The sequence below is a fragment of the Dromiciops gliroides genome, chromosome 2 (assembly GCF_019393635.1).
Source record: "Dromiciops gliroides isolate mDroGli1 chromosome 2, mDroGli1.pri, whole genome shotgun sequence".
Classification (NCBI taxonomy): domain Eukaryota; kingdom Metazoa; phylum Chordata; class Mammalia; order Microbiotheria; family Microbiotheriidae; genus Dromiciops; species Dromiciops gliroides.
The window spans coordinates 347,994,750-348,021,422 of NC_057862.1; the positions used below are offsets into that span (position 1 = coordinate 347,994,750).

The 26,673-nt window shown below is 35.2% G+C and overlaps 1 protein-coding gene across 5 annotated transcripts in view; it reads left to right on the forward strand.

Annotated features, from left to right (window-relative positions):
• Nucleotides 1-26,673, forward strand: part of CPEB4 (cytoplasmic polyadenylation element binding protein 4) — a 100,806-nt gene that overhangs the window by 61,684 nt on the left and 12,449 nt on the right. For 3 of the 5 annotated variants that reach the window (XM_043989899.1, XM_043989897.1, XM_043989898.1), the window contains 3 exons: nt 6,016-6,066; nt 20,857-20,880; nt 23,488-23,661. In XM_043989899.1, the coding sequence (XP_043845834.1) occupies nt 6,016-6,066; nt 20,857-20,880; nt 23,488-23,661 (249 nt within the window). The remainder of the gene's footprint in view (nt 1-6,015; nt 6,067-20,856; nt 20,881-23,487; nt 23,662-26,673) is intronic. The other 2 variants (XM_043989900.1, XM_043989901.1) reach the window with 2 other exon arrangements.

Below are 26,673 nucleotides of genomic sequence, written 5' to 3' on the forward strand. Positions count from 1 at the left end.
TGGAATGAGGTTGTTGGAATAGTGTTGACTTAGAATATGGGACAGTTTTAGTGAAAGATGCTTAACACATGAAAAATATGTATGTTGATAGATATTTGCCAGTTTTTTCTTTAGTTTTAAAGTGTAGGCACTGTTGTTAATTGAGTAAGAGCTGTTTTTGTTAAATTATTGTGCTAAACTGTGTTTTCTAAAATTATTGATTGCTATTTATATATAAATGGCTATTGCACCCATTTTGGTAGTAAACATTTATTATTAATTAATATCATATATACCAGTAAAGAATTGACAGTATGTCTCCCTAACTTTTCATAGTCTTAGGCCTTCATACCTACATAATCCTAAGAGCACACACCAAGAGGGTCAGGCCAGGGAGAGGGGCAAGAGAGGGCAAAAAAAAAGCAAAGAGAGCCTGACACTGATGTGGCCAAGGGTTTTATCTGTCAGATAGAGGCAGGTCATTATACATTGATCAAAGCTAATTGGTTATAGCATAATTCAGTTCCATTGATTGACATGACTTAAGGGTGGTCTAAAGAGTATATAATAGGGCAAATTCCAGCTTCTAGATGTGTTTCTAAACAAAAGAATCAATCTCCGTTTCCTTTGTTTCCTTGGGCTCACCTTGGCAGGAGCTGGACTTTCTGGAGTGAGAGAGAGAGAGCAACTAAACTGATCTCTGGGTCTCCCCTAGAAATCCATTATTAATAATTATCTTGTTTGTTTGTTTGTTTTTTTCTTTTTGCAGGGCAGTGGGGGTTAAGTGACCTGTCCAGGGTCACACAGCTAGAGAGTGTCAAGTGTCTGAGGCTGTATTTGAACTCAAGTCCTCCTGAATCCAGGGCGGGCGTTTTATCCACTGTGCCACCTAGCTTCCCCAATAATCATTTTCCTCACGGAGCATATATCAGGCTGGTTAGGTAAAAGATTAAAAAAAAACCCAACTATTGCCTATGGAAGAAAGGCAACAAGCCATAACAGAAATTTTGAACAAATTATTTTAACTCTAATACTAGGGTTGTTCAAGCATTTCATGTTATAAACTTGATTTTTACAAATACACTATTACAAAATTTATAAAGTAGAAAGTAAATTTGATACATGCCTTTTGAATCTGACAATACTTTTTCAGGTCCCTCTGGCATTATTTTGCTGTCAGTAGTAGGTCTAGCCCATGGTGTAGTTCAAGGTACAGCTGGCAAAAAATGGCAGATGGAAAAGAGAGAGGCAGATAGACATCCTGCACTATATTCTTTTTTTTCTCATTACTCTCCTACATCGCTCTCATTTCTCTTTCCATTCTTTCCTCTACCTCTCTAAATCTTCCTTCTATTTCTCCTACTTTCTCTTCAAAGTCCTTTTTGAGCACTTCCATGGCCTGAAACCAGTTCATATTTTTCTTGGAAGCTTTGGATGTAGGAGCCCTGAGGTTGTTATCCTCTTCTGAGGGTGCACCTCGATCTTCCTTGTTGCTAAAGAAATTTTCAATAGTTCTCAACTTTCTTTGCTTTCTCATCTTGCTGTCTTTTACTCAACTTTTAACTCCTTCTTACAGTGGGGCCCTACTTCAAAGCTACACTGCCCCAAGCTTCAGAGGGTCCCAGGTGTTTTGGTTTGAGGCGGGGAAGGTTTTTCTCTCACCTGGCCTGTTTTCTGGTTCAAAGATAACCTCAAGCCAACTTGCTAATTAACCAGCCAGCAGAGTGCTGTGGTGGTTCTTAGCTTTGGATGAGCTGAATTCTTCCTTAGGTCCTGCAGACACCCCTGTATCCCCGCCCTTGACCCCAGCCGTTCAACCCTCTCACCCAACTGTAAGCTTAGTGCCATAAGATGCTGGTGCTGCAGCTGATTCGGAGACTCGGGGGTAAAGTTCCTCTGGTGCAGCATGCTTGGGGTCTGTGTTGAAACGATTGAGGGGTTGGACTCTTATTGAAGCCCAGCATGGCCCCCTTTAATCTGTCTTTGGATGGAAAAATAATCTCAGCCAGTCTTTTTGTGGGTTTTTCTGCTCCAGGGGTTGTTTTGTTGTTGTTTTGGGGGTAATTGTGTCAGGAGCTCTGTGTGTTTAATGTCTTTCCTCCATCATCTTCCCACACTATACTCTTGACTGTAGGCTAATTTTTTTTTGAAATAAGAGTATTGTTTTGATATGCCCAAAAGTGAAATATAATATAGCCATGAAATTGGACTTCATATTAATTAATTCTTCCCTTGCTAGAATTTTTCAGTATTTTCCTAAGGATTTTTCTGCAGGAATATCTTGTTTGGTTTTAGAATATAAGTGAGCAGAAAATACAGTTTGACTTGATAGAATTTTTAACCTACCAGTTTATAGGAAGACATTACTTAAGCAGCTTGATTGGTATTTCATTTGTATTATAATGACACCTTGGGATAGATAAGCAAGTTTAATTAAAAAACACTAATGTCTTGGTTTGATCTTGAATTTTTTTGAATTTAATATACACATTTCTTAAACATTGTTAAAATTCAAATAAATTATCATTGAATTCATAACTTCAAAATATTAATACATGAGTCCCTAACATAAAATGACATGAATTTTCAAAGTGTTTATTTTTTGGGGGTTTTTTTTGGAGGCAGTCAAGGTTAAATGACTTATCCAGGGTCACACAGCTAGTAAGTTCCTGAGATTACATTGGAACTCGGGTCCTCCTGACTCCAGAACTGGTGTTCTATCCATTGCACCATCTAGCTTCAGGAAATAATTGAAATGTTTAAGTGTAAAAGCTAAACACTGAAATATTAAAGCTATATATGGAATTTGGTAGGAGAATGTTCCCAAGCTCTCTAGATAGAGAAGCTTACTTAGGCATTCCATCTGTCTTCTCTTCCTTCTTTCTCCCTTCCCTTATCATCATAGTGCTATAGTATAGGAACATTCCATCCCCACATTACCCTGCCTATCCAATGAAAGGAGGATGGTACCTTATCTTTTTCCATAGGTCCAGATTGGTTACTATAATTACACAGTGTTAAGGGTTTTTGCTGTTTTCTCCCTGTATTGTCCTACACACACACACACACACACACACACACACACACACACACACACACACACACACACACACACACACACTTTTCTTGGTGCTTTTTTACTTTGCCTTAATTCATAAGTTTTCCAGCACTATAATATCCTATTACATTAGAATATATGTTAGTTTGTTTAGCAATTCCCTAATCACTAGTCAACCACTTTGCTTTCATTTTTTTGCTACCACAGAAATGTTGCCATGACCATCGGTATGTTTGGAACCGTTTTGCCTTTGATATCGTTGGAGTATATGGTAGCAATAGTATCTCAGCGTCAAAGAACATGAACTGTTGAATCACTTTTCTTACATGATTCCAAGTTGTTTTCCAGAAATGTTGGATCAATTCACAATTCTGCAACAGTATATTAGTATGTATGTCTCTCTTCTGGGAGAAATTTTATTTGAGAATATGGATCCATAGAAGGACTTGGAATGATACCTGTGTTTGGCTAATTGGATAAGGGAAACTATCTCAGATGAAGGGTGGCAGTAGTAATTTATTTCTTTTAGCTGGCAAGAAGAGAATTAAAGAGATAGAGTAAAATTGACTTGCACAAAATAGAGTAATAATAACAATAGAGAGATGAAGGGAACAAGGGAGAATGTTGGACTTGTATAAAATTTTAAAGTCTAAAGTTAGGATATTAGGTATGATGTTTGTGGTAGCATGGAGATAATAGTTTTCAGAAGTGTGGGATATAGTCAAGCTAGTGGGGATGAATGGGTGATTTTTTTGTCTTTTCTTAGTTTGAGGACTAGAGGGAATAGAGGAGAGAGAGACTTGTGAAGAAGGCATTAGTAAGTCAGGGACAGTGTTCTGATTCCTCTGGTTATATTTTTGGCAAAATATTGGAGTTGAAATGATGAAGGAGTAATAATGTAATGGTACTTTTCCAAAATAGCACAGACTCCCTTCATCCAACCCCTAATGCCCCCCCCCCCTCCTAATACTCAGAGACTTGTTTGTATTCCAAACTGATTGGAATGGTTTAGAAAGATTTGATTTTAAAGAGTTGCCCTAAGAAAGGTGTAATTGATTCTCCTAGTGTCATTTCTGAGTTTAAACAAAGAATTCTTCCCAAGATTGAGGAACAAAAAGGTATCTACAGTTAGTTTTATTCCTAAAAATTAATGCTTAAATACATCTTCAAGGAATAACAAAAACTTTTAAGAAGTGGGCATTTTTGTTCCTGTTGGTTTTAACTATTACTCTCACTACCTCCTTAAAGTTTCCAGTTGGTTTGCTTTTGATAAAGGGCCCATGTATTTGGTAGGGTTAACCAGCTTTGGTAGATTTTCTTTGTGATTCTTGTTGTTAATTCACTTACTCTATGACTATTTAAAATAGCTTGAAATAAGAAAATATTCCTATTTAGCTATATTTATAAAGTCATTTATAAAATGACTTTAGCAGGGATGAGCAATGGATTGAATCTATTGTAAAGAGATTTCTTTAAAGTTGGAATATCTTCTCAGTGACTATAATATTTTTAGTGTTAACCTATTTATGGACCAAAAAATCTTTAGAGCAATATGTTGTCAATACCAAATATTTTATCTACTGTTTCATTAGCAAGAGGATTTAAAAATTATATAGGTTGCCTAATGTATATTCTCTGTATTTGGATCCAGAGAATTGACTGAATCTTGTATAATATAATTTCAGAATCTGTTTTTATCCATATTGAAACAGTTACCAATTTTGTTCCTAAAGATCTCTCTCCCCCTTAATGTATTTATATATTTGACAAATCATGAGATCTATGTTGTTTTCTGAAGTTGGTTACTTTGCAGATTATGTTAGCATGTAAAGATGTTGTCGACTATAGAGTATCTTCTCTGCAGTACTGTCATTTTTTTCCACCCCCATACCCTTGGGGAGTCTGGCAAGGCTCTAGATGTAAGTTCTATAATTAGGGTTCCCTAGTGTGGCTCAGAACTACCTAAGATATTTTCAAAATTTTTGCAGCACTTTGGAAGTTACAAGATACTGTGGCCAAATTTTCTTGTACTGACTCCCTTGTCAATACAGATTTGAGTGTCAGGGATACTTGTTGATTGTTTCTACCACTTGAAGTAGTGGTAACTTGGAAATGTGGTCATGGTGACATTACAAAGTTTAATGTAGCTCCCTGCACATACACAACAAATAATCCTTGTATTTTATTTAATTTACTCTTAAAAGACTCAGCTATTAACCATTTTGCCAAAGCATAAATGTAAATTGAACAAACATTCATTTTAGAAGAGTGAAGAACACCATATATAATCTGTTCCATTATCTTAGCCTGTAGATTTAGAATGATCAGAGAAAGGAACATTTTTATGTTGTTTTAGAAGATTACTAATTTTGAATTTTTTTCAAAGACTTGAGTTAAACTTAGTTGGTCCAGTTCATGAATAAAAATGAATATTTTATCTATTTGTACATATTTAAAACTTAAAAGATGCCTAAATGCCTAGGCATACTTTTGTATCAAATCATGTGCCACAGTCATATTCCTAAGTGATATATGTATACACAAATGGGGAAAAAAGTATACCCGTGAGAAAAAAATTGTATATTTTAATTTCAGATATGAGCTTGTATATACTAATGCTAGAAATATGGAAAAGTGTATTATGTAGAGATTTGAAAGTTAAAAGTGATCTTATATTTTCATGAAAACACTTTAGAATTTATATGACAATCCTATTTTAAAATCATATATAAAAAGGCTAATAGATATGCCCACTGACAGACTTGTTATGATTGCTATCCAATATGAGAAGACTTGTTAGCCATCTCTTTACAGGTCTTAAAATTATCATTACTTACAAAATAAGTTCCTTCACAAATATGACTTGCTTATATCTTACTATGCAAAGAGCAATCAATTTTCAATTTAATATATCTAAGCTATTTGAGCACCAGTTTTACAAAAAAATGAATTTAGTAATGGCCTTCTTTTACCTTCAGGTCGTCTAAACTATTCATATCCAGGATCTGATAGTTCTCTGCTTATTAATGGTAAGTGCTAATTGTCTTAAGTTAGTGAAGTTCAATGACCTAGAAAAATTAGTAACTCATGAAGATGTATAGTAGTTATACATGCAATTGAATCAGAAAGTAAGTTTATGACAATATAATTTGAGGATACTAATTGTAATTCACTTTAAATTGTCACAGAAAAATTGACATAAAGATTTGAAAATAGACTGAATTGCTAGAATATGTTGACAATTATAGAAATGAAAATCCCTTAATGGTACATAGAATCATAGCATATTAGACTTCAAAAAAATTATCAAGGTCTACTCTAACCGTCTAGTTTTATTAGGAGTGTAAGAATTGTTGTTGAGTCATGTACAACTCTTCATAACCCCATATGAGGTTTTCTTGTCAGAGATACTGTAGTAGTTTGCCATTCTCTTCTCCAGGTTGTTTTACAGAAAAGGAACCTGAGACAAACAGGGTTAAGTGACTTGCCCAGGACCACACAGCTAGTAAGTGACTGGGGCAGGATTTGAACTCAGGAAGATGATTCTTCCTGACTTCAGGTTGGGTGCTCTATCCACTGAATCACCGGCTGTTCCAACTTAAGAATAATAACTGATAGTTAGAAAGAACTTTCAAGTTTTCAAAGCACTATTCATATATGTTATTCTTTCAAGAGATACTTACTCTGATGGGAAGTAATTTGCTCATGGCTACAAAAAAAATTAATGGCAAGAGTTGTGATCAGAAGAACCAAGGTCTACTGCTTTTAAATTCATTTTTACCATACCATGTTACTTTTCTAGGTAATAGCTTTATCTACTCCACTCCCCACCTGCATTCTGTAATTATAATCTTAAAAATGTTTACTAGCTTGGCATTTTCATGAAGAAGTGTGGCATGATGATGGTTGATCCTTGGAGACAAGAACTATCTTGTTTCATGTCTTTATCCCAATCAATGTGCATTGTACATAATAACAGTAGCAGGCACTTATATGGTGCTTTAAAGTTTACAAAACACTTTCCATACATTATTCGAGTTTCATAATAACCCTGTGTGGTGGTAGGTAGTAGCAATACAGGTGTTGCTATTCGTATTTTTCATATGTGGGAACTGAGGCTCAGAATGTATAAGTGATTTGCTAACTATCAAGTTATCAGAGATGGGAGCACAGGTCTTCCTAACTAAGTTCAGCGCTCTTATCTTTTATTCTAGATGGTCATAGTAAGCACTTGATAATTGTTAATTGAATTTATTTGAATAATGGCTAAATATATAATCAGGTATTTGAAACCAGAAAAGGCACACTTATTGTCAAGATCACTAAAATACTAGAGAGGATCTTATAGTATGAAAGTTATTTGGTTTTTGCCTAATGTGAGCAAGAGAAGGACAAAGTTCCAATGAGTATGGTAGTAGCCTTCTTTGTTACAGCTGTGTTTAATTATCATGTATTTAAACATCATTAATCAGACAATGGTTCTTTTTCTATAAGGATTCTGGTTAAGGTCTAAAAACTATTTACCTAATGTATTGAGTGTTGGGTAAATGTTATCTTTCATTTATGTAATGATGCTTTGAATATTTGATAATGAGGAAGTATATTCTAAAACTTATGACAAACTCAAAAGGGAAACATCATAAATATTCATATAAATTCACTCACTGACCTTCATTTTTGAATTAGTAAAAATCCTAGGACAACTTTTAGAACTCTAACATTTATAAATGAGAAACAAAACCCAAGAAGAGTAAAGAGCATCACTTGTCTTTTTGTGTCCCATAGAGGTCTTGTTATTTAATGTGAAGCAGAGGTGGTTTCTTGATGAGTCATCTCCTCAGTGCATATGCAGTACAAGATCTTTGATAGAGGAGGGAAAGGCCTTATGTGATCCTCAACATCCACTCTCTACAAAAATAGACACTTATCTCTATAGTTATTTCGTTGAAGCTATTTAGGTGCAACAGAGCCTTAAAATAACCCTAAAGTCTGGAGAAATTCCCTCATCCTGCCTTTTTAATTTATACTTTGCATATAGGTAGTGCCACAAATGCCTAATGGAACTTTACAAATCTCAAAGCTTATACTAGTGATAAAAATAGTATAGCAAAAAACATATAGAATTCTGAGGGCTCAAACGATAACCAGTAGAATCCACATTTCACCTCCTGGACGACAGTGTGTGTGTGTGTGTGTGTGTGTGTGTGTGTGTGTGTGTGTGTGTGTGTGTCTGTCTGTCTGTCTGTCTGTCTGTCTGTCTCTCTCCTCTCTCTTTTTTTGGTAGGGGGGAGGGGTGTATGTGGTGGTAGTGGTGGTGGCCATGGCTAAAAATGCATTTAGATTATAAGGAATAGGTTGAGGATAGGGAGAAGACTCTTATAGTTCTATTTTTTTAAAATAATAAACATTTTTTAAAATTTTGAGTTCCAGGGGGCGGCTAGGTGGCGCAGTGGATAAAGCACCGGCCCTGGATTCAGGAGTACCTGAGTTCAAATCCGGCCTCAGACACTTGACACTTAGTAGCTGTGTGACCCTGGGCAAGTCACTTAACCCCCATTGCCCCGCAAAAAAAAAAATAAATAAATAAAAAATAAAATAAAATAAAATTTTGAGTTCCAAATTTTATCCCTCCTCTCCCTCCCTGCCCCATTCTCTGAGGCCAAAAGCAATCAGATTCAGGTTATACACGTGCAATTATATAAAACATTACCATATTAGTCATTTTGTATAAGAAAACTTGGATAAAAGAAAAAAATGAAAGAAAGTGAAAATAGCATGCTGTTTCTGTCTTGTGTTCAATCAATATCAGTTCTTTCTTTGGAGGTGGATAGCATGCTTCATCATTAGTCCTTTGGGATTGTCTTGGATTATTATATTGCTGAGAATAGTTAAGTCATTCACAGTTCTTCATGGAACCATATTGTTGTCACTGTGTACAACATTCTCCTGGGTCTGCTCAGTTCACTATATATCAGTTCACACAAGTCTTTCCAGGCCTTTCTGAAATCATCCTACTTGTCATTTCTTATAGCACAATAATATTCTATCACAATCATATACCACAACTTGTTTAACCATTCCCCAGTCAGTGAGCATTCTTTTGATTTCCAGTTCTTAGCCACCACAAAAGATAAATATTTTTGTACAAATAGGTCTTTTTCTCTTTTTTGGGGGGATATTAACCTAGCAGTGGTATTGCTGAATGAAAGAGTATGCATGGTTTGATAATTGGGCATAGTTCCAAATTGCTCTTCAGAATGGTTGGATCTTTTCACAACTCTACCAACAGTTGGTTTCCCACATCCTTTTCAACATCCAATAGTTTACTTTTTTGTTATATTTGCCACTCTGATAGGTGTGAGGTGATACCTCAGAGTTGTTTTAATTTGTATTTCTCTAATCAGTAGTGATCTAGAGCATTTTTTCAAATGACTTTGGATAGCTTTGATTTCTTTGTCTGAAAACTGCCAGTTCATATCCTTTCACATTTATCAATTGGGAAATGATTTGCATTTTTATAAATTTGACCCAGTTTTCTATATATTTGAGAAAGGAGGACTTTATCAGAGATACTTGTTTCAAAATTTCTTTCCCAGATTTCTGCTTCCTTTATAATCTTGGTTACATTCGTTTTGTTTGTATAAAAACTTTTTAATTTTATATAATCAAAATTATCTATTTTATATTTTGTATTGCTTTCTACATCTTCTTTTATCCTAAATTCTTCCTCTGTCCATAAATCTGACAGATAAACTATTCTGTGGCCTCTTAATTTCCTTTTTGTATCACCCTTTATGTGTAAATCATGTACTCATTTTGACCTTATTTTAGTATACCATGTGAGATATTGCTCTATACCTAGCTTCTGCCATTCTTCTTGTGGTTTTAGAGCATTGCAGGTAAGAGCTTTGTTATTTCCTTATTTTGCATTCTCTACACCAATAAAGTCATGCTTGAACCAAAAATAAAACTGGTTCTATTTTTGAGATATATTTTTATGGTATTTTAAAGCACTACATGTGACATTTAGTTCTTTTCAGGAAAGATGTAATGCAAATTTAAAATTTTATTTAATAATAAAAAGTGAACCTTTATAGTTAATGAATGCCTCTTTCCTTAAGATCCTCTAATATCCTTCCATTGTACATACATCTTGTCAAAACTTAAGTTCTTTTTTAGCTGCTACTCTTAGGTGAATATACTCAGCGTTTCCATTATGCTGTCTTTCATTGCTTTAACAAATATTGTTTGCTTGTTGCAGAGGACTATGCTAAGTGCTGAGGGAGATACAATTTTAAAAATAAGACATAGTCCCTGCCGTCATAGAAAACTCATAGGGATAAGACATAAACACAGATAAATATACAATATTTTATGATAGGTGCCTTTGAAAGTTATGAAGACTAAATGGAATAAGTTGTATTTGATTTGGGACTTAAAGGATGGGTAGGAACTAACCAGGGAAATGAAATATATAAAGTATGTTGCAAACCTTAAAGCTCTATTTAAATGCTAAATGTTAAATATTAAGTGTTGGAAGGACATTCCAGACATAGGAAAAAATGGAAGCAAAGGCATGGAGGCACAGTATCCAGTTTGGCAGTAATCCCACATCTTTCTTTGAGTCTTTTCTCAGACTGTTTCCTTTATTAGAAGAGTTACCTTTGGTCCCCAAATTCTCTCCTCATTTGGCATTTAAATGCTTTCCTCATCAGGCCCACATAAAAAGCAATGTTCTTTTCACTCATTCTCTCTTCCAATGCTTATGCACAATGTAAAAGACTTTTTAGGGAAGAAGTGGAAGAAGAGACCAAATTTGGGATTTCATTGCTAAAGGGAGTTCCTGGTAAGGAAAAAAGATAATTTCAGTATCTAACATTCAGTTTACATCTTGTGTGTGTATTACATTTGTTTAAAACAGCTTTTGGAAGAATAGAACAGTTTGTTTTGTTTTATAAAGTTCCTAACATTGGTGTTAAGGAAATGATGATAGCTAAAATATCAGTATCTGTGTTTTGTCATTTCTTCTTTATGGAATAGGAGTTTTTTAGTTCTACTGTAAATCTATTTTCCTCTTGATTAGAAATAAAAACAGAAGGTAATGTGTTATAATGGACTTGTGTGTGTTTAAAGAATTCTAGATTTGGCTCTGCCACTAATTTGCAGTGTGACCTTGGGGTAGTCTGCTTTTTGGATATAAGAGGTGGAAGTAAATGTTGAATTTGAGTTTCAACACTGGTTTTCTCATCTGTGATTAACACTAGTTGATTTTTAAGGCACCTTGAAGCCCTAATTGTGTGTGTGTGTGTGTGTGTGTGTGTGTGTGTGTGTGTGTTTTGTTACAGTTCACTGTAGCTAAAATGAGAAATGTGCATAGAAAATATTATTGTTGAATCACTACATAATAGCTATTTCTAACTACTACTAGTGAAGTAACATGGTATAGTGGATAGATTACTATATTACCAGACTTAAAAGCCTAGAACACATGGATCTGTATCCTATTACACATTTATAACTAGTAACTTTTTGAAGTCAAGTTACTTAGGATTACAGAGCCCCAATTTCCTCATCTGTTTTCATACAAAATATGGATAGATGTAGTACATACTTCACAGGGTTGTTGTGAGGTGCAAATAAAATAATGTATGTAAATAATTTTACAAAGTTGAAAGCATTATGTAAATGTTACTATTATTTGGGGGGGGGGCAGGGCAATGAGGCTTAAGTGATTTGCCCAGGGTCACACAGTAAGTGTCAAGTGTCTAAGGCTGGATTTGAACTCAGGTGCTCTTGAATCCAGAGCCTGTTCTTTATTCACTGTGCCACCTAGCTGCTCCCCTCATAGTCTTTGATGCTAAGTACTGTGAAAATATTTTTGACTGACTAGGCCTAATTTGGGGGGCCTAATCTGACTGGGGTACTTAATCTGGGACTCTTGACTAACTGGCTATCTGACTGCTATTAACTTAATATGGGCCATTTATAAAGTTCCACCACACTGCTCCACTCCCAAAATTAATAAGCAAAAGAGTAAGAAGCCTCTTAACTAAATAATCAAAGCAGAGTTTATTTATGAGATACTATTTAAACATAAAAATAGAGGGAAATAAAATGTACAACCTGACTGTGTTGCGATGTCTCTTTCCACCTGCTGCCCCTGGAACTTTTTTAATACAATAAGGTCCTTAGCAGCCTCTTGCCTTAGGGTATGTTCCACTTTCACTGCTCCACTACTTTCTTCTAACTCCAAGACCCTTTCACTTTGTCAGTCCCCCTGCATCTAACTTTCCTCTGCTGAACCCCCGTGTTTCTCTCTCACCGACTTCTCCTTCTGTTCTCTTAATCTTTGCTTTCTCCAACCTGCACCCTCTGCTGACCGCTTCTGTGCTCTCTGCTGCCTCCTGTTCTGTCTGTGTATCGGTCTGCTCAGTCAGTCTGCCCTCTGCTGCCTTTGCTGTCCCTCTAATCTTGTCCTTTCTTTTAATCTTGTCAGCCCCCTCCCTGTTCTTCTAATCTTGTTAGTCTCCCTTGCTGTCTAACTCCCAGGTCTATATATATCTTCCTTCTCTCCACTCAAATCTTGGGGCTTTTTGCACCCCCATACACACCATGCTAATCCGACAGCCAGGGCTGCAGCTGGTGGCGGGGGGAATGCGATTGAGCCTCCCATGCGTACCACACCCAGGGCTCCAGGGGCCCATGCCCCTGCTGCACCCCTGGGACCTCGGCATGGGCTACGCCAGAGCCCAGCCTGGACAAGCCCGGGATCTCTCAGATAGATCCTCTCAGGGTGGAGGGAGCTGGGGATCTCTCCCCCAGCTGTCTGACCTGGCATCTTGTACAGCCCATGGGACTTTTTGGCTCAGCTGAAGCAGAGGGGGAGGGGCACCAGCCCCTCCCACACAGAAGAGACCCTGAGGGCCTAAGGCTTTCTAATCTCAGCCCAAACATAGGGTCCCCAAATCAAAATAAATTTCCACAGTACACAGGGAACAAGATGATCCACTCAGATACTACCATGAAAAAAACCAAAACCCAGCTAGGACAGAGATACTTGGAATGTAAGGAAAAATTGGGAGAACAATGACTATAAATTAGAGAGTAGCCTAGAAATCAGTTTCTCTAATGGACCTTAAAAACAGAATAGATTCTACTGTTTCCCTAAAAACTCTCTGTTGATTTCATGTAACTTTTGTTTTTTATTGCCTCTGAGCAACACAAACTATAGTATTTACCCTCCCATCTCCTTCCCTAATTCAAAATTAAACTTAACAGAAGCTTGGCACCTTTTGTTCATTTAAGATTCTATGATTCAAATAATGGTGATTCTAGATTTCCTCAGAGTATATACAATCTCTACATATCCAAGTCCTTTATAACTCCTGTATGATCTTTGCAAACTAAATGAAGAGAAATCCCTCCACTTTAAGCAGAATTTACCATTACAATGAAAGTATCATACTGTAATATGTTAAACTATGTTCAATATTGTTGAAGCAAACCTCAAGAAACATTAAATGGTTCCACAAAAGCATGTTAGGTGGAAAAATATAACCTGGCATAAGAAATTCTGTAGGAACAATGACACAGATGGGTGGTCAATCAGTCATAACAAAATCCTAAAGTGGGATTTTTCAATTTTATATTAAGATTTATCTAACCATGTTCCTTCAGGTCATTCATCTGACTACATTTTATTAATGTAGTATAAAGCAACATTCTCAACACTACCCTTAAAAGCTACCAGTCATACAGAACCTGATGGTTCATTGAATTTAGGAAATTGAGGGAGAGAAGTCAGTTGTATAATTTGATAAATGTTATAGAAGTATTAAGTCAATGTGAAATAACACTGGTCAGGACTACTTTACTGGAGAATGCTCAAAAGCTCACAGAAGTTCCAAGAAGCACTGGTCACTTCTAGCTTTTGAGGTTCTTAGCTATATATTTTTTAAAAAACAAGAAATATGAAAATGTACTCATTACTATAAAAATGAAATTTTTTTTACAAGGGCATAACTGAACAAATGATTTTCTTGACTTGTGTAAGATATACTGGTGATGTAGGATCTGGCTTTTTGTACTAAGTCAGTATTAATTTTAAGATAAAACTGAAAATGAGGTGGTGGGGCTAGATGATCTCTATGGGCCCTTCCGATTCTAAATCCCACAAACTCCTATAAACCCAAGACCCAGGTAAACAGGCCCTTCACCATAACTGATTCTAGGTATGTCTGTTTGTTTGATTGGTCTGAAATTAATGTCAAGATTAGAAAGGGTAACTACCCATGTAACATAAAACATAAACATTTCAGGATAGCTCTGTTAGAATTACAGTGATAAAAGGTATAAGGGAACAAGAATTTATTAAGGACCTATGTGCTAGACTGTGCTAATCATTGTTCAAATAATATTTCATTTGAAATGGTCCAAGTGTTTCCAACATAAGACTGGTGACATAAAAAGCTAAGTGCCCAAAAGGCTAGCAGTACAAAGGGAAAAAATGTTTTCTTAACAGAGAATAAGCGAAGAAGGGCTGACTAAAAGTAATTGAAAGATTGTAATATGGAAGACTTATTTGATTTGTTCTGTGTGGTCCCACAGGGCAGAAACTAGGAGCCATGGGGTATTAATTTGTGAAGAAGCAGATTTAGGTTTTGATGTAATAAAGAAAAAAAAACTTCTTAATAATTAATTATTCAGTAGTGCCATGGGTTACCTTTGGATTCTCCTTCATTAAAAGTCTTCAAAGAAAGGCTGTTCATTTGTTAGTGATATTATAGATTGTGTTCTTGTACATATATGGATCAGACTAGATAGCCTCTGAGATTCTGTGATTATATAATTTAGTTTGTATTTCTTACATTGTAATTTGGCCTTCAACCACTTGTTTTGTATTCTGGGTTTAAATATGAACAGATAGGGGCAGCTAGGTGGCACAGTGGATAAAGCATTGGCCCTGGATTCAGGAGGACCTGAATTCAAATGTGGCCTCAGACACTTGACAGTTTCTAGCTGTGTGATCCTGGGCAAGTCACTTAGCCTCCATTGCCCCACCCAAAAAAATATGAACAGATAAAAGCTGTTATCAAAGTAATCAAAGTGTTTTTTTCCCCTTTCTCATGTACTAAATCATTAGTTTCCAAGCAAATCATGTACCTCTGGAAACTTCTAAAGGGAATGTTGGGCATACTGCTATACAGTATAAGTATCATTTCATTTATTTTGGTGGTGTTTTGAAAAATTAGGAATCTTGGAAAAAGAAGCCATGATTCACTGTGTTGATTTTTTTCCTTTGCTTTCAGCGATATAAGAACTCGAAACTTTTCAAATATTTTCTTTTTATTTTAAATTAATAAATTATTTTTTTCCCATTACATGTAAAGATAGTTCTCAACTTTTGTTTATACAAGCTTTCCAATTTCAGATTTTTTTTCCCTCCCTCCCCTCCCTCTCCCCTCCCCTAGACAGCAGGTAATCTGATATAGGTTTTATTTATTTATTTATATATATTTATATATATATATATATATATATATGTGTGTGTGTGTGTGTGTGTATATGTGTATATATACACACACACACATAATAACATTAAACATATTTCTGCATTAGAGAAATATTATAAGAGAATTATAACATTATAAATGTTATAAGAGAAAAATCAGAGCAACGACGAAAAACCTCAAAATAGAAAAACATCAGCACCAAAAACAAAAGAAATAGTATGGTTCATTCAGCATCTATACTCCACAGTTCTTTTATTTTCCCTGGATTTGGAGATCCTCTTCTATCATGAGTTCCCTGGAACTCTTCTGTACCATTGCATTGGTGAGAAGAATATAATCCATCACAGTAGATCAACACTCATTGTTGATGATACTGTGTACAATGTTCTTCTGGTTCTGCTCATCTCAGTCATTATCAGCCCACACAAGACCCTCCAGATTTCCCTGAACTCCTCCTGCTCATTGTTTCTTACAGCACAATAGTATTCCATTGTATTCATATACCACAACTTGTCCAGCCATTCCCCAATTGATGGGCATCCCCAAAACTTCCAATTCCTTGCCACCACATAAAGAGCAGCTATAAATATTTTTGTACATGTGGGTCCCTTTCCCTTTTCCATGATTTCTTTGGGAAAAAGACCCAAAAGTGGTATTGCTGGGTCAAAGGGTATGCACAGCTTTATCAAATATTTTCAAACGTCTGTTTGCAATTCTGAGAGGTGATTAGTATCTCTAGGGTACAGATGGAGAGAAGTAGATGAAGAAAACATGAAAAATTATGGAAGTACAATCAGCAAGTGTATGAAACTAAGAATTTTGAAAGTGATTCTGCATACATTTAAAGTCACCAAATGTTTACTAAGTATCTTTTTTTTTTTTAAAGGACTGTGCTGGGTACTGAGGCTACAAAGATGAAAACTGATAAAGTTTCTGTTCTCAAGGACCTCTTAGTCTATAGGTAGCATATTAAATTTAACCAAATAAGTGGGGTAGAAGGGAAAATATAATTGTACCAAAGAAGAGAAGCCACCCCCAGTTAAATTTGAAGAAGGGACATATCTCTTTCAGCTGGATGTGTCATAGAGTAGGTGGCATCTTCAGGCCTTAAAGGAAAAGGATTTCAAGAACCTAAGAAACCAGACTCTTCTAAAGTGTTTCTAGCTCTCATGTTATGGAGATATGGTTGAACTAAGCTCATTTAAGGCTTCTTCCAATTCTAATTCTATAATATGTGATAAGCTAACTTGAGTGGTTTTAGTTTGGACCTCACTAAGGAATCTCTGGCCTTATCTTGACCCGAGAGAGGAATGACATTATGCTTATTGTTAACCACTTTCTAAAGTCAGAAATACTTTTTGAAGTCCTAGGTAATACCACAACTCGGATAAACTGAATGTATATTTTATGGAGTATTGCCTTAGAGAGCTATAGGATTTTTTCTACTTCTTTGTACAAAGCAATCATCCTTACTTGTGTGGGGGGTATTTTGTTGTTCTCCTGTTTTCTATTTTAGTTATTCTACCAAATTGCTCTCCAGAATGGTTGGATCAGTTCATAGCTCCACCATCAGTGCATTAGTGTTCCAATTTTCCAACATCTTCTCCAACATTTATCATATTTCCTTTTTTGTCATATTAGCCAATTGGTTAGGTATGAAGTGGTACCTCAGAGTAATTTAAATTTGTAGTTCTCTAATCAGTAGTGATTTAGAACATTTTTTCATATGGCTGTAGATAGCTTTAATTTCATCATCTGAAAACTGTCTGTTCATATCCTTTGACCATTTCTCAATTGGGGAATGACTTATATTCTTATATATGTAATTCAGTTCTCTCTATATTTTAGATATGAAGCCTTTATCAGAGACACTGTCTGTAAAAACTGTTTCCCAGATTTCTGCTTTCCTTCTAATCTTGTTTGCATTGGTTTTGTTTGTGCAAAAACCTTTTAATTTAATGTAGTCAGAATGACCCATGCTGCATTTCATAATGTCTCTATCTCATCTTTGGTCACAAATTCTTCCCCTCTCCATAGATCTGACAAGTAAACTATTTCTTCCTTTTCTAATTTGCTTATGGTATCATCCTTTATGTCTAAATCATGTACCCATTTTGACTTTACTTTGGTGTATGGTGTAAGATGTTGGTCTATGCCTAGTTTCTGCCATAATATTTTCCAGTTTTCCCAGCAGTTTTTGTCAAATAGCGAGTTCCTATACTGGAGGCTAGAGTCTTTGGGTTTATCCAACAGGAGATTGTTATATTCATTTACTGCTCTGTTTTGTGTGCCTAACCTATTCCAATGATCCACCTCTCTATTTCTTAGCCAGTACCAAATAGTTTTGATGATTACTGCTTTATAATATAGTTTTAGATCTAGTACAGCTAGGCCACCTTCCTTTGCATTTTTTTCACGAATTCTTGATATTTTTGACCTTTTGTTCTTCCATATGAATTTTGTTATTTTTTCTAGCCCTATGAAATAATTTTTGGTAATTTGGTATGGCACCGAATAAGTAAATTAATTTAGGTAGAATTGCCATTTTAATTATATTAGCATAGCTCACTCATGAGCAATTTATATTTTTCCATTTGTTTAGATCTGATTTTATTTGTGTGAAAAAATGTTTTTGTGTTCATATAGTTCTGGGTTTGCCTTGGCATATAGACTCCCAAGTATCTTATGTTGTCTACAGTTATTTAAAATGGAATTTCTCTTTCTATCTCTTGCTGCTGGACTTCATTGGTCATATATAGAAATGCTGATGATTTATGTGGGTTTATTTTATATCTTGCAACTTTGCTAAAATTGTTAATTGTTTCAAGTAGTTTTTTTGTTGATTCTTTAGGATTTTCTAAGTATACCATCATATCATCTGCAAAGAGTGATAGTTTTGTTTTTTCCTTGCCTGTTCAAATTCCTTCAACTTCTTTTTCTTCTCTTATTGCTAAGGTTAACATATCTAGTACAATCAAAATTTAATTTTTAAGGAGTTTAAAAGCCAAATATAAATCTATGGATAAGATGGAAAAGTCCTAACTATTACTCAAAAGGCATCATTTCAGTTCTAACTAATGGGGTTTGTAGGAATTTTATGCTTGACTAAGAAGATGATGGTTTTTCCCTTCTTTTAAAAGGTAGTTGCTTTTCTTGAGTTTTTCACCTGTTCTTTAACTAGAATGTTCCCCCAATTCCTCCCAAAAATGTTTTTCCTCAAAGCAAATAATAGGTACTCATTAGGATATAAGTATGTCAACAGCCTATTTTGTGTTTTTGGTTTTTGGTTTTTTTGGGGGGGCGGTTTGCTAGATATGTAGTATTTTCTGTTAGAGAGTAAGAAAAACTTGACAGTCGTGAGTTTGGAATGAATGATTGTTTTGGAAAAATTTTTGCCAGCTATTTCACAAGCATACTATCTTATGTTTTTGAGTTGAAGTATAAATTGAAATAGGCAAAATAGGGACAATTCTAAGGACTACCATCCATAACAAAGTGGCAGAATTGAATTAAAATTTTTAACTACTACATTTTTTTTGTAGTGTGTCTATTGTTTTTGTTGTATGGAGTTCAGAAGTTTGAGATTTCTTTAATTTAATCTTTGCTCTCTACAGAAATGCTCTTTTTAGTATTTTATTTATCTTTGAAGTAGTTGAAAACTGGAAGGATTTTTATAATAAAACTTAGATTAGAAAAGCTTATTTATATTCAGGCTTTCTCTTTGCTTCCATAGCCATGAAAATTTTGATCAAATAACGATATTCATTAATCCAAGAACTTCGTAGTATTGATTTGGCCTTAAACTTTTTGGTGTTTGAAACAAGAACATTATTGGGTTAGCTTATACTTTCTGAGTTTTGAATCTTTCCAACACTAGTCCACCTAGCACAAAAAATTTTTTAAAAATAAAGAAAATTACTTTCCTCTTAAATATAAGATCTTATTATATATGCTAGCTATTTTCATACTTAGCCAGTAGTTCTCATTTTGTTTTAACTTGTTCACTTCATTCATCTATCTCTATTTGTTTATTGACCATGTTCTTCCTGATTAACAAAAACCAGCATCATCTCTCCATGGAAAAAAATATATTTTATCACAGGTGATTTTTTTTTTAATCTTTAGCTGCCTTGGTGCCTCCTAGTACAATTTAATATATTTTATTATTTTATATTATTTATGAACACATTATATCATAGCATATAATTATATGATATATGATGTATAATGTGATATTACATATCACATTATATATGAACACCTGTCCATTGTTTATATGGTTGTAGTCAAAGTATGAGAATATGGTTGCTAAACATTCCTCAGTAACACTGCTACGCTCCCAGACTTCCCATGTTTCCTAAATGTGTTGAAGGTACTGTCTCATGTTCTATGGGTAAACTGGTAGGCAATTTCATGGTGGTTGTTGGGAGCAGATTAAATTGTAGTGATATTTTCCAGTGCTGTTCATTGTTCAGGATAAGATATCACAGAAATAAAAAAATTTCCCCCAAAATTGAGCATTCCAGTAGTGGAATGGGTCGCTTCTAGAAGTTATTCTCTCTGCCTCTGTCTTTTCAAGGTCTTTAAGAAAAGGATGAATGGCCCCTTGTTGGTTATGTTGTAGAGGGACTTGTGTGTACTCATTTTGAATATTTAGGAGCTGCTTATCCGCTTTTGGTTAACTTGCTTTGCTGCTTTCTTCGCTACAGGCCCTTTTTAGATAAAACCCCCAAACCATGAACTTTGCTGCTATCTAGTAATGATTGTAGGCTTGATGAAGCAGTGCAGTCTGGGGATGGTTTGAGCATTGGTGTTATCAGTATTTTCTTTTCTTTAGTCAATTGAAAACTAGTTATGATTATTTATGAAAATTTCTGGTTATCTTCCATGACAGAAAATATGTGTAAAGTACTGCAATATCACCAAATTGCTGATAGGCAGGGAACTGTGAGAAAAATTAGAAAGAGCAGTATTAAGAACACATTTAATTCTAATTTGGACAACTGATTATTACAGCGCAGATGCTGATGAGGACATGATGATTTTTCTTTAAAAAAAAAAACACCATATATTAGAGTATGTGGGGGTAAGTGGTTGGAGGGATGGAACCTTGTTCTTCAAAAAATATTTTAAAACCTAATGCCTAGATTTACATTATAATGTTCAAAATTATTTTGAGATACTTCCCCAAGGAGTGAGAAATATGGTCAAACATGTCATGGCAATTTCATAAGTCATGAGATGAAAGCACACTTGATACTTATAACAATGTTTGAAAGGTTGTTTTTTTTCTCATTTGACATGCAGCAAGGACATATGGGCGAAGGCGAGGTAACACTATTTTTAACTTTCTAATGTATAAATTGTATCATGACAAATCACTAAATTTGCTTAGTTCCTAGTAACCTTATAAAAAAGAAGAAACATCACTTTGATCCAAACTTTGTGTACTATAGTAATATGTGAGACAAAACATTTTTGTAAATTAAATTAACTATATAAAACAATATCATGGTGTTGATTTTAAAAATAATCGATTCATTATCTTTATATATATTTTATCTTTATATTTAATAATTTATTTCTGCTTTTTTTTCAAAAGAAATTAAAGAGAAAACAAAATTTACTGTTAATAATAAAATTTTAACTTCCCAAAGCTAAACTTACTTTCTCAAAGAAAATTATTATATTCAATGATACTTTTATAGTGATTAGTTTTTGAAAAACTATGTAGTGAAACCCCAAAAGAACACTGGGATGTTTCACCAAATCTTATCTTGTGGTCAGAGATATGCTGGTAAATGTTGAACTATCAGCTCTCCAAAATATGTGTGTGTATAACATTTAAATTAAATCTGCATTATTAATTTTTCCCATTGTTCTCTTAAGTCTAAAAATCAATAAAACAATAGATCAAGCCCTTATTTGTAGTGTTTTTCCATTTTCAAAATGTAAATATGCTCATTGAACATTTAATAATAGGCTTTTGAGTTAGTTCTAATATACCATTGGCCAAACTCTGAATTATTATATCTTAGGTTCAGTTCTGTGTCTCCCTCCACCTTCATGTGCGTGTTGATGTGTGAAGTATCTATAACATTCTATAAAATGTTATTTCTTGTCACAAATTATCTGAGATATATAAAAAGGTGTTCTATAGTACTTTCATAGTTGATTCAAAATTCGATTTCATAAATGGTGGGGCGGGGGGGAGAGGGGAGATGTATGTGTTTTGGTTTTTGTTTGCTTGCTTGCTTGCTTGCTTGCTTGCTTGTTTTTTTGAGACTGAGTCTCCCTATCCAGCCCAGGTTGGAACTTCAGCCAGCACCCATGGGCCTGATCCCACTAAGATTGGCGTGGAAACTTTGACCTTTTTCTGACCTAAGGCCTTTCCGTGGGCAACCTGATATCCCCCTTCTTTGGGGGGGTTTACCTTATTAGTGCCAAGATTGGTGGGATCGTCCCAATTAGCTTTAGCCCACTTCTACTCAAAATTCCTGAGCTCCAGTGATCTACCATCATCAGCCTGTCTGATAAGTAGGATTATAGATGTGTTCCACCACGCCCAACCTAACTAGTTATTTTTTTAAAAATAATCTTTTATAACTCCTGATTTTCAGACTAAGATCTAAACAAATGATTTTCATCTTAGGGTAGGGAATAAATCTCAGACTTGAATGAAGCTATATAAACACTAGAAAAATATCCAGAAATATCAGTAAGTGAACAAATTTGATGGATTTTTTTCCCCTAGAAGGATTTAAGTGACTATATTATTTGTTATCTCTAACTTGATGATTGTAACATAGCATTAAAAAATTATTTAGCTATGCTAACAAATAAAAAACAAAAAAAACCCACTGGTAGTTGTAGTTATTTGACATATGTAACTATCTCTAGAGAGTAGATGTTATGGGATAGATTGTTACTATATAAATTTACATAGAGAAAATTAAAAGGAAAACTACATTTGTAGAAAAAGGACATTGGGGTGTTTCAATAAAGAAAACATGCTTGTGACAGTAGTCCTAGGAATTTAGTCCATTAATAAACTTATTACATAATCCCAAATAGTAAACTGTCAGGGTTACTAGTGACAAAAACAAAGCTTGCCTGTAGTTATTTGTAATACATCTTGCTTTTTCTATTTTCATATTTTTATTTGTGGTTTCAATGTTTTGTCTGGCTTTCAAGTGAATATTAAAGGTGTTAGACATTACTTTGGCCAATTTCACGTATATCTTTTGAATGATATAATTTTAATATAATAAATTTAATGTTCACATTTTAGAATTAAATTTCCTACTAAGAAAACAGTTAAACAGTTCAGCTGAAAAACCTTTCCTTTTGTACTGCCTAGAGAATCTTAATTTGGTGAGACCAGGCACATTAAAGTTACAGAGCAGTTCTTCCTCAAAGTGTTATGCTTATATTGCATTAAGGGAAATTAAGAGAAATGTTCACTTATCCAAATAATTGACTTGCTGTTCATTTTAAACACAATTTTATATTGAAAGTGTTTTTTTAAAATGTGATCTTGGGTCTCTGAAAAACTTCATCTGATGAAGGTTCCAATTGTCCAGTAAAGGACTGCAGAGGCACATCTGTGTTGGCAGTATCTGTGGAGTTCTGGCAAAATAGTAGCCATCTAGTGCCAGCCACTCACAAAAAGGTGCCCTTCTTACTTTGCTTTAACCCAGCTGGAGTTTCTGGATTCCACTGGAATATCTGAGTAGCTTTCTATATAACTCTGCATTTCCTTTCTCAAAGAATTAGGAATGTAAGGTAATAGAAATTTAAGAGCACATCTAAGCAATTTTATTTTCTATTCAATGAGTATAAGAACAGTAGTTTTATCAAATTAGGACTTTTCATATGATTTATATGTGGGGCCCTGGATACTTTTTCTGTTAGCATCTTTCATGTTCTCTCTTCCAGGCCAATCTTCACTGTTTCCAATGGAAGATGGGTTTTTGGATGATGGACGTGGGGATCAGCCCCTACATAGTGGCTTAGGGTCACCTCACTGCTTCACTCATCAAAATGGGGAAAGAGTGGAACGATATTCCCGCAAGGTTTTTGTGGGTGGATTGCCTCCTGACATTGATGAAGGTATGTTTAGAAATGGTGGTCAGTAGTATAGGTCTCCCCGAATTAGTACCTATAATTGTTTTTATGTTAAATTAGTGCAGAAAAAAAGTTGCAGCTGTTCAAATTGTTTTTAGCCTACCTCACTGTAGGAAGATGTGTATGTGCCCTCCAAAATGGAATATAAGAGATAGCATTCACATATAGTGCTTTTTAAAAAATAGTCTATAAATATTTATTAATTGCCTATGCTATACCAGGAACTGTGCTAAGGGTTAGGGATAGAAAGAAAAGCAAGAGACAGTTCCTGCCCTAGAGCAGATCACAATCTAATGCAGGAAGCAACATGCAAATAATTATGTAAAAACAACCTATATACAGGATAAATATGAAGTAATTGATATAAAGAAAGGGAAGGGAATAAGCATTTCATATGGTACCTACTACATGCCAGGCTTGTACTAAGGGTTTTTACAAGGATTATCTCATTTGATCCTTAAAACAATCCTGCAAGGTAGGTGCTCTTATCCCTATTTTACAATTGAGGAAACAGACAAACAAGGTTAGGTGACTTGCCCTGAATCACACAGGTAGTGAGTGTCTGAGGTCATATTTGAACTCAGGTCTTCCTTACTACAAGCCCAGCACTCTATCCACTGTGCCACCTAGCTGCCTCTAAAATTCACTAGCTTTAAGAGAGACTGGGAAAGGCTTCTTATAGGAGGTGAGATTTTATTTGGGACTTGAAAGAAGTCAGGGAAGCCAGGAGGAGTACAGTTTATAACTGGTTAATTAGAGGGTCAAGATGTTTGGAGGAAAGTGAGGCCACAATAGAAGTGAAGGCCTTGGAAAATCAGGTAGAGGATGGAATGGAGTGACTGGACATTGAAGAAGGATGATAAATTAGTCTAGTATGATCGAAACACAGGGGGAAATGGGATGATGGAAAACTGGACAAAGGAATTTCAGAGTTAAAAAACTGTGAAGTTAGAGCACTTGTAACCATAAGATTTAGGGTATAAACATCTCTTTGTGTGGCTGAGGTGGAGTGAAGTTACATGTCTTGGGAGCTAAAGAGATTGATGGAACTCTGAAGCAAAGCGATTTGAACATCAATGTGTAAATTTAAGACCCTAAGTACAAGGGCAGGGTTTGGGGTTGAAAGAAAGAACCAGCTTCTGTGAGGTGACATCTGTACTGTCTTCTTTCTCTGCAGAGAAGAGACAATTACTCAGAGACTAGTAGATAGGAGCCACCAGTGTATGTGAATCAATTGAACTGCAAAGAAGCTCAATGATGGTAGCAAGAAAAGAGTAAGCAAATATGAGTAAGAAATAAAAAAACATGCCTTCTCCTGGTATAGTATGTTAGAATGAGAAGGTGTAGCTGGTACTGGACAGTGTTGCCAGGAATGGTTGCAAGGAGATAATGGAAGGATCAGGAGAGGAAAAATTACAAGATGAAAGACCATTTTTTTTTTTTACAGTAGAATAGGGCTACCAGAAAGCAGAGTGAAAGGGAAGGGTAGAATGGGAAAGGGATAGAGGAATGATGGGGCTGACAGGGATGTGTATGAGGGAGTAGTCACTGGGTAGCTAGAGAAGGCTCTGACTGCACTATACTTCGCTGTTCTGTATGGGCCTTAGTCTTTTGCCTACATGTAGCTTCTCAGTTTTTGTGTTTCTTGGATCATAGGAATGTGTTGAGTGTTCAGCTTTAACATCAGGCCTGTGTCTTTCCATTACCATTTTGATCAGCGCACACAATGCTATGTGGTTAATTCAGATATGGCTTGGGAGCAGGATGTTGGGTGCCAGCTAAAATGGGGCATTGTTCTAATGAAAAGAGTAAAGCCCTGTAGATAACATTTTCCAAGGTTTTAGTGATTCAAACTAACTCCAGCAATGTCTTTTTTTTTGGTATTTCATTTCTAGTCATGGGATTTTTTGCCTTCTCTTTTTCCTCCTATTGCCATTACTCAGTGTTACAATGGGCTAACTATCTCAAATCCAACAAAATTAAAGAAGCAATATAGGGAACTTTGCCATTGTCACTGAGAGAAAAGATGTCCCTAAGCTCTTAGGGGATTGGAATATAGGTGGATGAAGTAAAAGCAAAACATACCTCTCCAGCCTTATTTTACTTACTTTGTTCTAAGTGAATCCTCTGCTGCAGTCAAATTGGCCTACCTACCGTATGCATACTTACCTCGTGATTTTTCTTATGTTATTCCCTTCTGATATAATGCTCTCCCCTTCTCTGCATACTGAAATTCTACCCTTCCATGACAGACTAGCATAAGTCTCACCTGTTTCTGAATTTTTTGGACAATCCAAGCTAAAGGAGCCCCTTTCCCCCCCTGAACTTGGACCACTTGTTTGGCATTTAAAATTTCCCATCTACTACAGTTATCTTTTTATGTATATCTCCTTTTCCCCTAATTAATTTGTTCCTTGAATTTGATTGTCTTGTTTCTTTTTCTATTGCTAGTCTCTAGTACAGTGTCTTACATAGAGAAGAGGTACATAGTAGATTGTACCAATTGGTTGAAAAACTAAATCCAAAGAGGAAAGGGCAGAGCTGCTGAAGATTTTTGAGCATGGAAATGTCATAGTCAGATGAATTTATTATTTTGGTTTGGTTTTCAAATTTTCAAATGGAAATAGAATAATTAATAAATTTTAAAATGAAAAATCTTCCAGATTTAGGTTAGACTTATAGAATCTAAAAGCATTTGTTAAGCACTTAACAGTGTGCCAAGGACAATGCTGAGAATTGGGAATATGTTATAAGCAAGCCAAGTAGTTTTTGCTCTAAAAGAGTTTACATTCAAATGAAGGAAGTGAATATAAGAACATAAAAACTGAAAGGGCAAAGGGTACAATATACACTGGCACAGTGATGAAATGATCCAAAGGTGGCAAGAAGACCTGGTTCAGGCAAGATAAGACAAAAGGTCACCATTCATAGCTGAGGGACTTATGAAGCTCTCTTACATGCCTCCTTTGTGCAAGGCACATTGCTAGACATTGGGGA